This window comes from Solanum verrucosum, unplaced genomic scaffold, assembly GCF_900185275.1.
Source record: "Solanum verrucosum unplaced genomic scaffold, falcon-dt-bn FXZP01000049.1, whole genome shotgun sequence".
In the NCBI taxonomy this organism is placed as follows: Eukaryota; Viridiplantae; Streptophyta; class Magnoliopsida; order Solanales; family Solanaceae; genus Solanum; species Solanum verrucosum.
The window spans coordinates 8,019,523-8,035,480 of record NW_026020221.1 but is presented as its reverse complement, the minus strand read 5'-3'; the positions used below and the strand labels follow the sequence as shown (position 1 = coordinate 8,035,480).

Sequence of the window (15,958 nt, the reverse complement as noted above, 5' to 3'; positions counted from 1 at the left end):
TTTTATGATTGTTTTGTTGATCTATTATAATATTTTTCAATTTCAAATTCAATATGTCTCCTTGTACCTTATTTAGCACTATTTTGGATCAAAACAAGCTTGAGAGCAATAATTATTTTGATCAAAGGAGAAATCTTGACATTGTATTAACTGTTGAAGAGTATAAGTTTATATTTTATGAAGAGTCTTCTTTGAAATCAGATGAGGAGTCTAGTGATGAGGATAGGTTAACTTATCAGAAATGACAAAAAATTGTGAGATAACACGATGCTACATTATATGATTTTACTATCGAATGTGTTGCAATATCAACAAGTTGTACTTTCTACTTTTGAAACTGTGGGAGAGCCTCAAAAAAATATTTAATGATGAGGATCAGTAAGCTAAGTAGATTGTCATGAGAGCTCTTTGAATACTAAGATAGTTGAAGGCATTTCTATTAGCGATCATGTTCTGAAGATAATGAGTCTTTTGAATGAACTAGAGCTATTATGGGCCGAAATTGATAATGACCCTCAGATTGAGGTGATATTGTAATCTACCAGACAGTTTTCAACTTTTTGCCTGAACTACAATGGAATCTATCATATTATAATTCAAGCGAAATTATTGAAAACTATCTACAAAGACCGCAATATCATCTTAATTAGTCTAGGAAACATTCTCAATTTCAGTCCCCCAAAATCTCTAGTTTATTTAGAAGACTCATTATCTTGAGAACATAATCCCTAATAGAAGTGTCTCCAGCTATTTTAGTGTTCATAAAAGCTCTTATGACAGACTCTGCTTAACATTTATGTGAGACTCTTCACAATCTCAAAAGTAGAAGGCATAGTTTGATGTTCCAACACATTCGATATTGAATCCATATGTAGCATTGTGCTATTTCATGTCATTCCTGATAAGCTAACTTATCATCATCACTAAATTCCTAATTTTATTTCAAAATACACTCTTTATAGAGTATAAATTTATACTCTTCAACAATTGATACAATGTCAAGATCCCTCTTCTAGTCAACATTGTTATGACCCTCAAATTTGTTTTGACCCAAAATAGTGCTAAGAAAGATCAAAGAAGACATTTGGAATCTGATATTGCAATCCATTACAATCAACTAAACAGACATATAATCATTGTACAATTAAATTCAACCTCATAATATACATATATATTCATGTATCTCGGATAGTCAATTGATGGGATTGAAAAACTACTCATGCAATTGACATATATAATAATTGATTATTCACTCCATTAACTTTTACAAACCTAATTCTGAAGAAGAGTCTATTGTTATTTGAAATCAAGTGAAAATCAAAATCATAGTTATATTGGTTCAATCATATATAATAGTTAGTTTTAAAATAAAAAAAATATAATAATTTTTTTTAATTTTCTGGTCATTTAGCAATTTCCATCAAAATAATTTCTTTAAAAATTCAATCAAAAGTCGCCAATAACAGTTCATGTTTCTTGAATTTTTTTCTCAATATATATTTAGTTATCTATTTAGATATATGCATGGCTTATGATGTCATTGTTGAAAAATAGCACTTTACGAAAGCATTCGAGAAACTTATTATTTATCTAAAATATAAATAACAAACACAAATACATACTACATATAAAGTATGCTGAAAATTTTACTGAAGAAATACCTGTCAAACCGTAGGCAAATATTTTAAAGCAAAGCCGACTCCAATTTTGAAATCTTGCAAGTATGGTATAAAAAAATGATTTTTTTTTCTGATTAGAAGAACCGTACTTATAGAGAAGTTTTTTCTCAACCCAATGGAAGAAAAAGAATGTGCCTTCTATCTTTTCAAATAGGATTCTGAGATTCTTTTTATTTTTTTTAAAAAAAATAGGATTTTGAGTTATAGTTAAATATGTATACTTTCGAAATTAATTATTAAGTCTTCTTATTATGAATACAATTCAAAAATAATAATTTAAATTAGTTTTACCATAGTAAAATTACAAATAATTAATTCTATTAGAAATTAAATTGCACTTCTTTATTTATATTTTAAAATTCTCCTATTAAACATTTAATCATATAATTTGCCTATATTAAGATTACAAATGTTAATTAATAAATTAAATTACGGGTGAATTTAATTCTATGATTAATTTTCTCATAAAAGGTGTATTCATCAATCTATATATCGAGACATAGATTACATGCATCAATTAACATATTATTTCACCAATATATATTATTATCATCCAATCTTACATGCATATTGATCTATCTCAGAATTTTATCTTTTAATAAATCAAAACGACAATTAATATATACAACTCATGATAATTATATAAAGATTAATCAGAATATAAGTACATTCAACAGCTTAGACAATATGTTTTTGTTAGAAAATCTAAAACATCTATTTCTACTCGGTCATATTCTATACATACAAAATACACTAACACAAAAAGTTAAGACCATTCTTGTAACCAAAATAAATTACATATAATCTCATGCTATAATCATTTTGATGATTTGTTCAAATTTTCATCTACAATTATGAACTATAGTTTTTAACTCAAAAGAACCGGTGATTAATTAATCTTCTGTATATAAAGTTAAACTCTATACACCAAATCATCCTATATAAACGTTGAGGACACATATATGATAAAATGACATTCAATGTAACATTTTATCGAATTGAATAAATAAATGATGCTACGTCGAAATACATAGTTAATAATGTATTCTAACAAGAAAGGATCTACGTATATATTTTTTTTTTTACACGTCATCTTATAAAATTACACCGAATATATTGTCGTTGACAAGTCATATACTTAAATATGTTCATAAAACCCCTCCTTGACAATCTTAAAGTTTTCAAGAACAAATTTTCCTTCTTTGTACTTTTGAGTTTCATCATATGCTTTTTCATATTTCCATCCCAAAACTTCCCCACAATCAGAGCATTTAACATCAGCCACAACATGCAAACCACTCATTAGTTGCCTGTCCTCCTTTTCCCCTATCACTACATTCATGGCATGTGTAAACAAATAAGCCCTCCATGTTCTTGCCTGCCTTTTCACAACATATTGTGTTATAAACAAAAGCGGAAACATCGTGTTTAATTGAACTCAATATTTTTTACGCAACATAAAAATACGTATAATTCTTAAAAAAAACAATAAAATTTTAACGAAGTTTGAATACAATAATTTTGATTCAAACCTTATAAATATGTTTACAGTTTACTCAGTAAGTATAATAATGAATTATCGTAGAATTTCAAAATCGAAGATGAACCATCGTAATTTCAAATCTACAATTGGTAGTAAAAGCTCAGTCAATGGCATAACTAAATTTTTTACTAAGATGTATCAAAATGAGAAAAAGTACACACACGAATAAATCAGGAGGATTCAACACATAATTTATATATAAAAAAAATATTATTTTACGTATACATAATCTAATTTTCTAGTGAAAGGATCGATTGATACCCCTCGAATATATATATATATATATATGGTGTCGCCACTAAATAGAAGCGAAGCCGAAATATTGAATTTATTGAGTGAATAAATTATTTATTCATATTGAATATATTTTTTTTAATACAAAATTATAAGAATCTTAAAGATAAAATTCTATCACACTAAAATTTTTGTGTGCCCTTCTTCATTTATCATTTCAAGTTCTCCTAGAAAAGAAAGAGATTAAAAAGAATTGAGATAAAATGAAAGAAAAAAATCATAACCTGAAAATTTTTGGAGACAATATCATCATGAAGAGCAATGTGATTTCTGCATTTACAACAACTATATATCCTTGGACCTACTAATCCTTCTTCCATATATGTTGAAAAAATTGAATGTTCTCACAAAACAAGAGGATCAATAAGTAATTAAAGCTTGATTAGTATTTAATGATCAATTAGTTTGTAGAAAGATTAATTTCTTGCTTGCTTGAAGCAAAAGCTTTGTTCAAGTTGGCTAACATCAATAATTAGACTGAAAATAAGATGAAAGAGAAAGGAATTAATAAGAAAATGAAATACTTGATTAAAGATTAATTTACAAATTAACAAGTGGTAGTAGATTGCAAGTGCAATCAACCAACATTTTTAGATAAAATAATTAGGTGTTGATAAGGATGGGATTCACTATTTAATTGTTTTAGAGATAATCTTATGATCATTAATTAGTTATTATTATAACTTGTGAATTAATAATAACAACCTCCCCCACCCTTATGTTATGGTCAAAATGGATAAATATTTATTTTTATTTGATATTTATATCATGGCAATAGATATATTATATATGTTTATACGTAAATTCTTAATACTTAATCATGGTTAATTAATATGTATTTTAAACTTATTAAATGAGTTAATTATATTAACATCCAATGCAGGAAGTAAAACCTCTATAAATTAATATAGGTGAGACCATGAAATTTTATTATTTTATAGAGATATTATTTAAATGATAAATTAATATTTATTAATTTAAAGAATGATTTGAAATTTAATGAAGGTTAATTTTGATTATATCAAAATCATTGTATCTTACTAATTTATGTATCATATTTATTGATTTCACATTAAAAAAAATACATAAAGTACAACGAATACATCAAAAATCATTGTATCTTACTAATTTATGTATCATATTTATTGAATTGTCACTATCGTGCAAACAAAAGAGCATGGATGACAAGTGTGCTTTTTGATGAATATATTCGTTGGTTTGACCACAAAATGCATGGTAGACGAATTTTGCTTAAGGTAGATAATTGTCCATCCCATAATAGAAATATTGAAGGACTGCAAAATGTTGAATTATTTTTCTTGCCACCCAACATGACATCCAAAATTCAACCTTGTGATGTTGGGATAATAAGAGCTTTAAAAATGTATTATCGTAAAAAAATTTATCGTAGGATATTAGAAGACTAAGAAGTGGGACAAACTGATCCAACAAAGATTAATGTTTTGGATGCTATCAACTTTGCAATCCCTGCTTGGACAACAAATGTTCAGCTAAGAGATAATAGCAAATAGTTTCAACACTGTAAAATTCGTTCTAGGGATGCAATCTCAAAGAATTTGAATGAACGCACTTGTGAAAACGTCATTCATGAACTTGAAGTCATGATTAATGATCTCGGTTACCACAATAAAATGGATGTCAATAACCTGTTGGATTATCTGGGTGAAAGTGATACATGTTTAGAGGTCCCGAGCTTAGAAGAAATTGTGGATACCATCAGAAAAAACAATGTTGATGATGAAGTTGAAGATGATACAATAGCTTTGGAACCAGTTACGCGTAAGAAAACACTTATCATATCTAGAACTCTTCACAATTTTATGGTCCAGTTCGAAAAGACAATATCAGTGCTCTTGGATGCAATAAGAAAAAATAGAGATGAGTTTCAACTAGATTTAAATTTTAAGAAAAAACAAAATACAATAGAATCATACTTCACTAAATTGTCTTAGATATATTTGTACTTTTAAAGAATTATTAATTTATGATATTAATGAGACCATATATTTATATAGGGGTCTTCTAGAAATATATTATCTTATCGAAATTGGCAATTTTTTCCATTGGCCCAAGTTGGGACCGGAGGAAAATATTACTTTAGTGAGATTATTAATTTATCAAGTATTAATTTATAGAGGTTTTACTGTATGTACCATCCAATAATACGTTTGGAATTTTGTAGCATATATGTGTTCATACACTTATTCAACCACAATAATATATTTAGTATAATCTCGTAAAGGTTTGAAAGGATAAAATATATGTAAACATTATTTTTACCTTAGATGATAGAAAGGTTGTTTTTTGAAGCATAAATATACTTATTATCAGCGTAAACACATTTTGACAGAAATATTATATACGAGCAGATACACTTATTAAGCATGCAACACAGTGTATTTCACCATTATTATATGCTTAAATACAATATATTCCGCTACAAGGATGATGTATATGCATGAATGCACTTATTATATATGTACATATATAATTTGTTTCACTATTATTATGTGCATAAATATAATGTCATGCTCGGATATACTTATTATGCGCACGTATGTAATGTACTGCTATAGAGACATAGAATACGCTTTACTACACTACGTGCGCAAATATAATGTATTTCACTATTATTAATGCATAAATATAATATATTTCATTATTATTATGTACATAAATATATTCCATTAAATTTTGAAACTAAGATACTGCTATGTGTTATAATTAAACAAAATCTTGCAACTTTACATATCTGACCAGTGTAATAACGCTATTTATGAAATTTCTCTTAATTCAAACAAAAAATTACATTATAGATAAAATATCAACAAAAAAAAGTTTACATATATTATGGATGATAAATTCTCTTGCTTTTTCATATGTTTATTCTTTTATTTTTTGAACCACTATAATAAAAATTAAATTTGATAATTGCATAAAATCAAAGTAAGACAATATCCTTGTGAACTTTTAAATCATAAAAAAGTTATACTTATAGATTTCTTGTCATAACAAATTTTATTTTCAATCTCCTCGTCTGATAAGACAAAAAAAAAAGTAATCCGGTGAACGTGGATCGAACACGTGACCTTCAGATCTTCAGTCTGACGCTCTCCCAACTGAGCTATCCCCGCAATTGTGAAATAGTCAGCACTAACTTTATAATTCCCAGATATCTAAATCTCAATAATGATTATTAATATTTTGTCTCTGAATATGAAAATTAAATAATCACTACTGTAATATATTTGGGATTACTTTTAAAAAAAAAAGTTTTTATGTTATTTTGTATTGTATAATTTTTTTTTCTATAGAATCTTTTTCTCACCAGAGGTAATGATAAAAATTCTAAAATTAATTATATTGCTACATATGCTAGATCACGGATAAATGAAAGTTACAAGAATTCAAAAATAGAAAGTATGAACTTAATTATTGGAGCACCATTAAAAAATAAAGAACTATAATAGCAATTACCATAACTCAATTCCAAATAAGTTGAATTTGACTACATAAATTCTCAGTTACCATGCAGGTTTATCTATTTAAATTAATCTCAAGTAGATGTTTTACAAAACAAAATGAAAATGAAGTACTAAAAATTATTTATATTTATCACTTGCATAAAAAAAAAATCCTAATAAGGCTAAAAGACTCCTAGAAATGGTTGTGTTCCAAAGTAAATACATTAACATGATATGAGTAAAAGTACATATTTTCAATTACTACTTGTACCACTAATTTTTCTTCCATTTATCATATGTTTTGTTAAGTCCCTATGAATTTCAAGAAACTATCAATATTTTGAGATAATTCTATTCCATGTGATTTTCAGTCTATCTTATCTTTTTTAATACATTCATTTATTATTGTTTCATGATTAATACATCTAAAGATCGACGTAAGACGATAAGAGCATGGCAATATCACTTCAAACAACTCTCATTTTTAATATGAGTGTTCTATTTGTACCTTTTCGTGAATATAATCATTAAAAATCTTTTATTTCATTTATATTTTAAAAGAAAATACTATAATAATGTACAAACTTACATGCAAATGTAATATACATTGAATTTGTCAAGGCCAGAAGCTACCTGCTTCCATTTTCCTTAGGTCATGAATGAATTGACTATATATCTAATTCCCATTAGAAAACCTCAGAAAAGTTTAATATAATAGCTTTGTATTTCATATAATCTAAACTAATTTGGTTGACTTGCACCATATGCTAGAATGCAATTTTGTTAGAACAATATTGAGGTGGCAAATAATAATATATAATAGGGCAATTTTTGACAAATTAAAATAGATTAAATCAATAAATGGATGATGCTATATATATATATATATATATATATATATATATATATATATATGACAAAGACAAATAATGGTATTGGATCAAATTTTGACCGGTTAAACATGTAAAATCAATAAATAAATCATGACTTAGATCTTCTAAAATAAATTAAAAAATTGTCTGAATCAAAATAACGAATCATAACCCAACTTCCTAACATAAAAAACAACCTCCATCTTTTTAAGTTAGAGATATATACATACTGTGCTCAAGCAGACAAAACAAATTATGTCCGATAAACCAGTAGCATACACTACAAAAAAATTGTGAATTACATGGGGATTTTCTTGGGAATTAGTATGAAAATTTGCAGGAAACCTATTTTCCTGCAAATTTTCATACTAATTCCCAGAAAAATCCCCATGTAATTCATAGTTTTCTTGTAGTGATAAGCTGTGAAACAATATACTTCCTCCATTAATGGAGGTTGAGCTTTCACCAGCAATCAGAGAAGAAGGAGAGAAAAGATATTATTGAGAATGTGAAAAACTAAACTGTAATCAATACAATGTATGTGTATATATACACACTGATAGAATCGTCACACTTCTAACAACCTCAACTAACTATCTATGCTGAAATGGTAAATGTGTGATTCCTAACTAACTAACCAACTAACTCTGTGAATGAACAGTGACTAACTAATCTAATCTTATCACCCCACCCCCCCAAAGTTGGAGGTGAGTTACTTACAGACAACTTGCTCAATAAATTAGTATGCTTGACTCCAGTTAAGGCTTTAGTAAAGACATCAGCCAATTGTGAGTTTGTGGGGATGTGTTGGAGTGTAATCAATCTGTGCTGCAGCTTGGTTCTGACAAAATGACAATTCACCTCTATATGCTTAGTTCTCTCATGAAAAACTTGTTTCTCAGTAATGTGCATTGCTGCTTGACTATTACAGAAGACATGTATAGGTAAGGAACACTTCACTAATAATTCATCAAGTAATCTCTCCAGATACTAATTCACCCACAACCTGTCTTACAACTCTGTATTCAGCTTCTGCTTCTGCTAAAGATAGTTACACTGTGGCTTGCTTCTTAGATTTCCAACTAACAGGGCTATCACCCATGAGTACTAAATAACCACTCACAGTCTTCCTTGAATAAGGACAAGAAGCTCAATCTGAATCACAATAAACACTGATGGTGAGGTCAGATTTGTTAGAGATAAAAACTCCTAATGTAGGATCTTGTTGCAAATATCTAAGCACATGATAAGCTGCCTTCAAGTGGGGTTCTCTAGGAGATTGCATAAACTGACTGAGGTGCTGGACACTATATGCTATGTCCATCCTTGTGTTAGTAAGAAAATTAAGCTTGCCTACTAGCTTTCTGTAATGAGTAGGATCTGACAATAGTGTGCCTTCTGTGAGCTTCAGTTTCTCAGTGGAATACAATGGTGAAGTGGTGGATTTATAAAGCATGGAGTCAAATTCCTTCAAGAGATCAAGAGTAAACTTTCTCTGTGAGATGAGGACACCATCTTGTCTGTACAATATCTCCAAACCAAGGAAGTAATGCAGCCTTCCTAAGTCTTTTATCCTGAATTGCTCATGTAGGAAAGCTTTCAAAGAACCAATCTCCTTCATGTCAGTACTAGTTAAGATGATATCATCAACATATACAGCCACAAACACTAGAGAGCTTCCATTCTTTTTATAAAACAGTGAATAGTCACTGTCTGAATGAATGTATCCTTTTGAGCAAAGACTGTTGGCCAGCTTGTCATACCATTGCCTGCTAGCCTGCTTTAAACCATACAAGGACTTCTTCAATATGCAAACCATGTCACTGTTCCCCACTGCCAGGCCAGGTGGTAATGCCATGTAAACTTCCTCATTTAAATCACCATGGAGGAAAGCATTATTGACATCTAATTGATACAGATTCCAACTTTTCTTGACTGCTAAAGAAATAAGAGTCCTGACTGTGGTCATCTTTACCACAGGTGAGAAGGTTTTATTATAATCTATTCCAGCTTGTTGAGTGTACCCCTTCATCACTAGTCTAGCCTTGAGCCTTTCTATACTGCCATCTGCTTTATGTTTAATTTTGTACACCCATTTACACCCAATAACATTCTTTCCTTTAGGCAAGTTAACTAGTTCCCAAGTATCATTTGCATACAAGGCATCAAATTCTTGTGTCATTGCCACTTGTCAAGCAGGATTCAAAATTGCCTCTTCATAAGAAGAAGGTTCAATATCATGTGAAACATTATGGATCAATTGTTGGCTATCAGAACATAGTGTGGTAAAACAGACATGATCAGGGTGAGATATGAATGAAGTGAGTGAGTGTTGTGGATCAGGAACATCAATTATGGGTGGAGAATGATGTAGATTGGGTAATGAGTATGTGTAATCTTTCAAGTAACTAGGAGTGTGAAGGGACCTAGTTGTTTTTCTAGGTGCAAAAGGAGCATCACCAAGGGCAGAAACAGTAGGGTCAACATAAGGTATAGGGACTGCAGGTTCAATGGTAGGTGTATTATCAGTTGTGGGAGTGTGATCATTAGTGACTTCAACCAATGTGTGAGAATTCAACATTTTATCATCAACAAAGTTGTTTGTTTTACTAGGCATGCAAAGTGACAGTTTAGAATGATGTACAAGGAACTGCAAGACAAAATTGAAACTAGAACCAACTGAAGCAATGACAAAAGGAAAAATAACTTCATAAAAAAAAACATCCCTGGACATATGAATTCTCTTGGTAGCCAAATCTAAGACCTTGTAACCTTTTGTATTAAAAGGGTATCCAGTGAAAATGTGAGGTGTTGTTCTTGGTTCAAATTTATCCTTATGGGTTTTCAAGGTAGTTGGAAAGCAAAGACATCCAAAACTTCTAAGGTGGGAGTAGGTTAGTTTCTTTTGATATAACAATTCATATGGGGATTTGTTCTGTAGAAGTTTTGTGGGTAGTCTATTGATCAAATAGGTGGCAGTAAGGATGCATTCTCCCCAATATCTCATGGGCAATTTTGACTGAAACAGAAGTGCTCTTGTTGTCTCAAAAAGGTACTTATGCTTTCTTTCTACCACACCATTTTGTTGTGGTGTGTAAGGACATGATTTTTGGTGTATTATGCCTTTTTCCCGAAAGAAACAGGTTGCCTCAGTGCTTGTGAATTCTAGACCATTATCAGATCTGATGGTTTTTATGTTGGTATGAAATTGATTTTCTATTAGGGATATGAAAGCTTTTATAGTTTGAAATGCATTGCTTTTGCACCTAAGAAGTTGTGTCCAGGTTGATCTACTATAATCATCTACCATGGTTAAGAAATAGTGATAGCCATTATGTGTTGGTACATGATATGGTCCCCATAAATCAATGTGAAGTAGTTCAAACATTGAGCTGGTTGCAGTTGTACTCTCTGAAAATGGCATTCTAGTTTGTCTAGCCATGAGACATATTGTACAAATGAAGGGTTGTTAGCTGGAAAATTTTAGGGGAATAGTAGATATACTCCTCATTTTTACAAAGGGCGCATGTCCTAACCTAGCATGCCATAAGAATTCAATGTCATGACTGTGAGTATGGTTAATATCAGAGAAAGAATCAACAGCAGAACATGAAACATGATCAATAGAACAAGCCTCATTATTGATTTCATGAGAGTATCTTACATTTGGTGGTGAAGCTTGGCATTCACTTTCAACTGAAACTTTCTTGCAGTAGTTAAAAAGAGAAACATGTGGACATCTATCATGAGAAACAACATTACCATTTGCAGGTGGACAGTTGTAACACTTTGGACAGAAAAAATACAGACTATTCCTTACCTTACCAAGTGCCAGAGGGCTTTTCAAAGAAGGGCCCTGCAGTAAGCAAGAAAAACTGTTTAAACTAACTATTCCTTTGAGTTGAACAACCAAGCAATGAACATATATTAGATTGAACTTGAAGCTAGGTATAAACAATACTTTGTACAGAGTCAGTGTTGAATTCAAACAAACATCACCAATTTCAGTCACTTTAACTTTGTATCCATTTGGTAAGGTGATTAAGAAGGGATAAGGCAGTGTTCTAAGGTTTGTGAGAGTGTCTCTTGTGTAGGTCATGTGGTGAGAGGCTCCTGAATCTATGATCCAAGAACCATCAGTCAATTTTTCACATTTACATAACAAATCACCTATCTCAGTAATAGAAGAATAGCAAGCAAGTATACCTGCTAGGTTTGCAGCTTCACTTGACATGTGTCCTGAGCAATCAGTTCCATTTCCAACCTGCAGAGTCCCAAGCAAATTGAGTAGTTGTTCATACTGGCATTTAGACAGGTTCAATGGCATTTGCTTTCCCTACTCAGGAGTTTCTTCACACTGACTTTTATCATCCTCAGAAGTATGCACATTTGTTGCAGATCCTGAGCCTCTTCCTCTTGGGTTTCTTGTGTTGGTTGGGTAACCATGCAACTTGTAGCACCTGTCTTAGGTATGCCCAGTTCGTTTGCAGTATTCACATAACAAGTTTGACCTGTTGCCAGAGCTGGAATTCCTTCTAAAAGTATTGGAACTGCTAGTATTGGAACTGTTTGCACCTCTGTCTGCACCTCCTCTATAAGAATTGTAGTTTGCATTGTAGTTTGTATTAAAACCTTTGGATCCTGCATTGTATTGTGGTGACACAGAGGCATTTAGAGAGGTAGATTCCAAGGCCATGTGACTGAGAGACTTCATTTCCCTCTGCCTTTCCTCTTGTGACCAAATGGCAAATGTTTGTGCCATAGTTGGTAGATCAGATATCATGAGGATATTTTCACGTACAGTAGTATACATCTCATTTAGGCCCATCAAAAAATGTATAAGTCCTCTATCTAGCTCAGCCTTATGCATCTTGGGTTTTTCACCACAAATGCACACACAAGTGCATTGAGAATTGACATCAAGAGTGTTCATTTCTTCCCACAACTTCTTCATCTTAGTATAGTAACTAGTGACATCCAAATTGCCTTGCACAAGGTTATTTATCTCCTTCTGTAGTTGATAGAGTTTGCAACCATTAGTTTGGTCATATCTATCCTCCAACTCCTCCCAAAGCTCCTTGGCATTGTTGACGTATTACAAGCTATCTCGCAGATCTGGTGAGAGAGAATTTAAAATTCAAGAGGTCTCCATGTCATCACACCTTTCCCACTGCATAAAGGTTGGATCTGCAGAATTTGGCTTCACGATTTTTCCATTGATGAATCCATTTCTACTCTTAACAGATAAAGCCCTAAGAACTACTCGTCTTCATGACCTGTAGCTAGTTCCATCAAAAACAGCAGGAAGTAAAATAGAACATGCATTCTCAGAGGGATGCAGATAGAAGGGGGAATTGAAATCCAATCGAGTTGAAGTGTTGGTAGCAGTCGCGTCACCTGGAGCGTCTCCCATAGAAGAAGATGAAGGAGAATGAACTCACAATGAGCAAGTTCGAATCAAAACAGAGGAAAGATAGTGAGATCGGTCAGAGAAAATCAGGGAGAAGACGACGACGAGAAAAATATCGGCAAATCGAACTGAATAGAGTGCTCACGACGAGAGAGAGGAGCAGGAATCTCACTGCTCTGATACCATGACAAAACCAGCAGCATAAGCTGTGAAACAATATACTTCTTCCATTAATGGAGGTTGAGCTTTCACCAACAATCAGAGAAGAATGAGAGAAAAGATATTATTGAGAATGTGAAAAACTAAACTGTAATCAATACAATGTATGTGTATATACACACTGATAGAATCTTCACACTTCTAGCAAACTCAACTAACTATCTATGCTGAAATGGTAAACGTGTGATTCCTAACTAACTAACCAACTAACTCTGTGAATGAACAGTGACTAATCTAATCTAATCTTATCAATGTCAAATATCTGTTTTGAAAAATATTACACTCCATATTTATTTAGAGAAAAAATCTAGCAAGTATAATTTGTATACCTACAAAATATACAATTAACGTTTTGTATAATTGAACGATATACAATACAAAAACTATCGTATATCTCGAAGGTGTACGACAATAATATTCCCATTATTTCTAAATAAGCCATATTTATACCTTTTCAATTTGTTTTAAATAAGTGGTGTTTTACATAATTAAAAAGATATTAATGGCGTTCTTTCAATTTTACCATTATTTAATAAAATGAGTTTTACCTAAATAAGAAACTATTTATAAAGCACTACATTTTTTTTTCAAGTTATTTATATTATATTAAGGATAAATTGGTAAAGATACTTTTTTACTTTCCAGGAATGTGTAGTTATCTTAAAGGTGTGCTCAAATTTAAAAGGGGAAACTACACAAAATGAACCAAATTGTGAAACTATTTACCTTTAACGAAATCATGATCCAAACTATTTACCCACTTACCCCACTTTCTCCTTTTTTATTTTGCGCATGATGTCATCATCATCATCACTACTATGAATTAATCCTCTGTGATACTTTGTCGGTATATTGATATCATATATGTATCTTATAGGACTGAGCTTAATCCTCTTTGATACTCCGTCGGTATATTGATACCCTATCAATATCATATAGGACCACTAATGAAGTCAAAAACTCCCTCCTTAATGCTATTAGAGTGTATATATATATATATATATATATATATATATACACTCTAATAGCATTAAGGAGTAACTAAGTAGTATATATTTTCACTGAAACACTGCTTCTTCTTGTTTGATACCATCAAAGAATATATATACCTTGATGGTATCAAACATCAACTGAATCTCTGTCTCTTCCTCATTGATACCATCAGACTATATATAAAACTCTGATGGTATCAAACAATAATTGAGCAGTCTTTTTCATTGAAGCATTGCATGTCCCTCCTTGATGACATCATAGTATATATATATACACACTCTAATAGCATCAAGGAGTAACTGAGTAGTGTTTTCACCGAAGCACTGCTTCTTTCTGTTACCATCAGAGTTTATATATACCTTGATGGTATCAATCATCAATTTAGCTAGTTTTCACTGAATTTCTGCCTCCTACTCCTTGATACTATTACAGTATATATTAACTTGATGGTATCAAGCAGTTTTTGAGCAGTTTTTTTCACAACACTACATGTCCCTCCTTGATCCTATCGTAGTATATATATATATACTCTAATCGTATCAAGGAATAGTTGTGTAGTGTTCTTCACTGAAGCACTGCTTCTCCCTCTTTGATACCATCAGAGTATGTATATATATATATATATATATATATATATATATATATATCCTTTGATGTATATTCTATACATACCTCTTTTTTTATAAGATTTTTGAGTTCGATATTGAAATTTTTCTTGCACTGAATGTTGCTCTTGATTTTATTTTTTTACAGGATTGTGTTTCTTCAATGCAAAATAGACTTTCACGCCCATATTATTTGTAATTTTCAGTGGTGGAAATCCGTGTGAAAGTGCATATTTGATTTAAATATTGCTTGTAACAGCTTCCTTCTGTAGTTGTGTTGCTATTGTTTCGACCAGATCTATGAAATTGGAAATAGAATTGACTAAAATTGCATCAATATGATAAGTATTGTATTTGTTGTTTGAATCTCAAATTCCATTGTGTTGCACTAAAATTGCAACGTTATCCATCACTAGAATTTGCGTGGAAGCTAGCTTGGGGAAGAAGAAGGTAGCTTTGGGAAAGGAGGCAAAGGTCGCGTGAGTAGTTTGACATTGAGTTAGAAAAAGGGGACACAAATATAATATAATGGGGGTATGAACTTGTAAATAATTTTACTTTTTGTGGTAAAAAAATAAGATTCCCAATTAAAAATATCATTTAAAAAAAAAGTAATATAATATTTTGAAGGTGCAAAGTTTATATTCCTTCCATTTCTAAATAAGCAGTGTTTAGCACGTCTATTTTATTCCAAAATAATTGATGTTTTTGGGTTCCAAAAGGATTTGATCTTGTTCTTTTAAAATTAGTCCTGTTTAGTACATAACGTTTTACATCATTAAAGAATCACTTTTTTTTTCAAGACACTTAATTATCGATAAATTCGTAAAACTTTTTTTTATTTTCTAAAAATAATTA

The 15,958-nt window shown here is 30.9% G+C and overlaps 2 protein-coding genes and 1 non-coding gene across 3 annotated transcripts in view; all 3 read right to left on the bottom strand.

The window, feature by feature from the left end:
• LOC125831700 (beclin-1-like protein) overlaps window positions 1-8,896 on the bottom strand; it is a 170,267-nt gene extending 161,371 nt beyond the window's left edge. The window contains exon 1 of the mRNA XM_049510885.1: window positions 8,892-8,896. The gene's annotated coding sequence lies outside the window, so the exon portion shown is untranslated. The remainder of the gene's footprint in view (window positions 1-8,891) is intronic.
• On the bottom strand, window positions 2,818-3,868 carry LOC125831728 (protein yippee-like At4g27745). Its single transcript, XM_049510915.1, has 2 exons — window positions 3,741-3,868; window positions 2,818-3,057 (listed from the first exon to the last, which is right to left on the bottom strand). Exons 1-2 carry the CDS (start codon window positions 3,834-3,836, stop codon window positions 2,818-2,820), a joined length of 336 nt encoding a protein of 111 aa, XP_049366872.1. The 5' UTR covers window positions 3,837-3,868.
• Window positions 6,599-6,671, bottom strand: TRNAF-GAA (transfer RNA phenylalanine (anticodon GAA)). Its single transcript has one exon. It is a non-coding gene; the product is annotated as a tRNA-Phe (tRNA).
• Window positions 8,897-15,958: the final 7,062 nt, after the last annotated feature.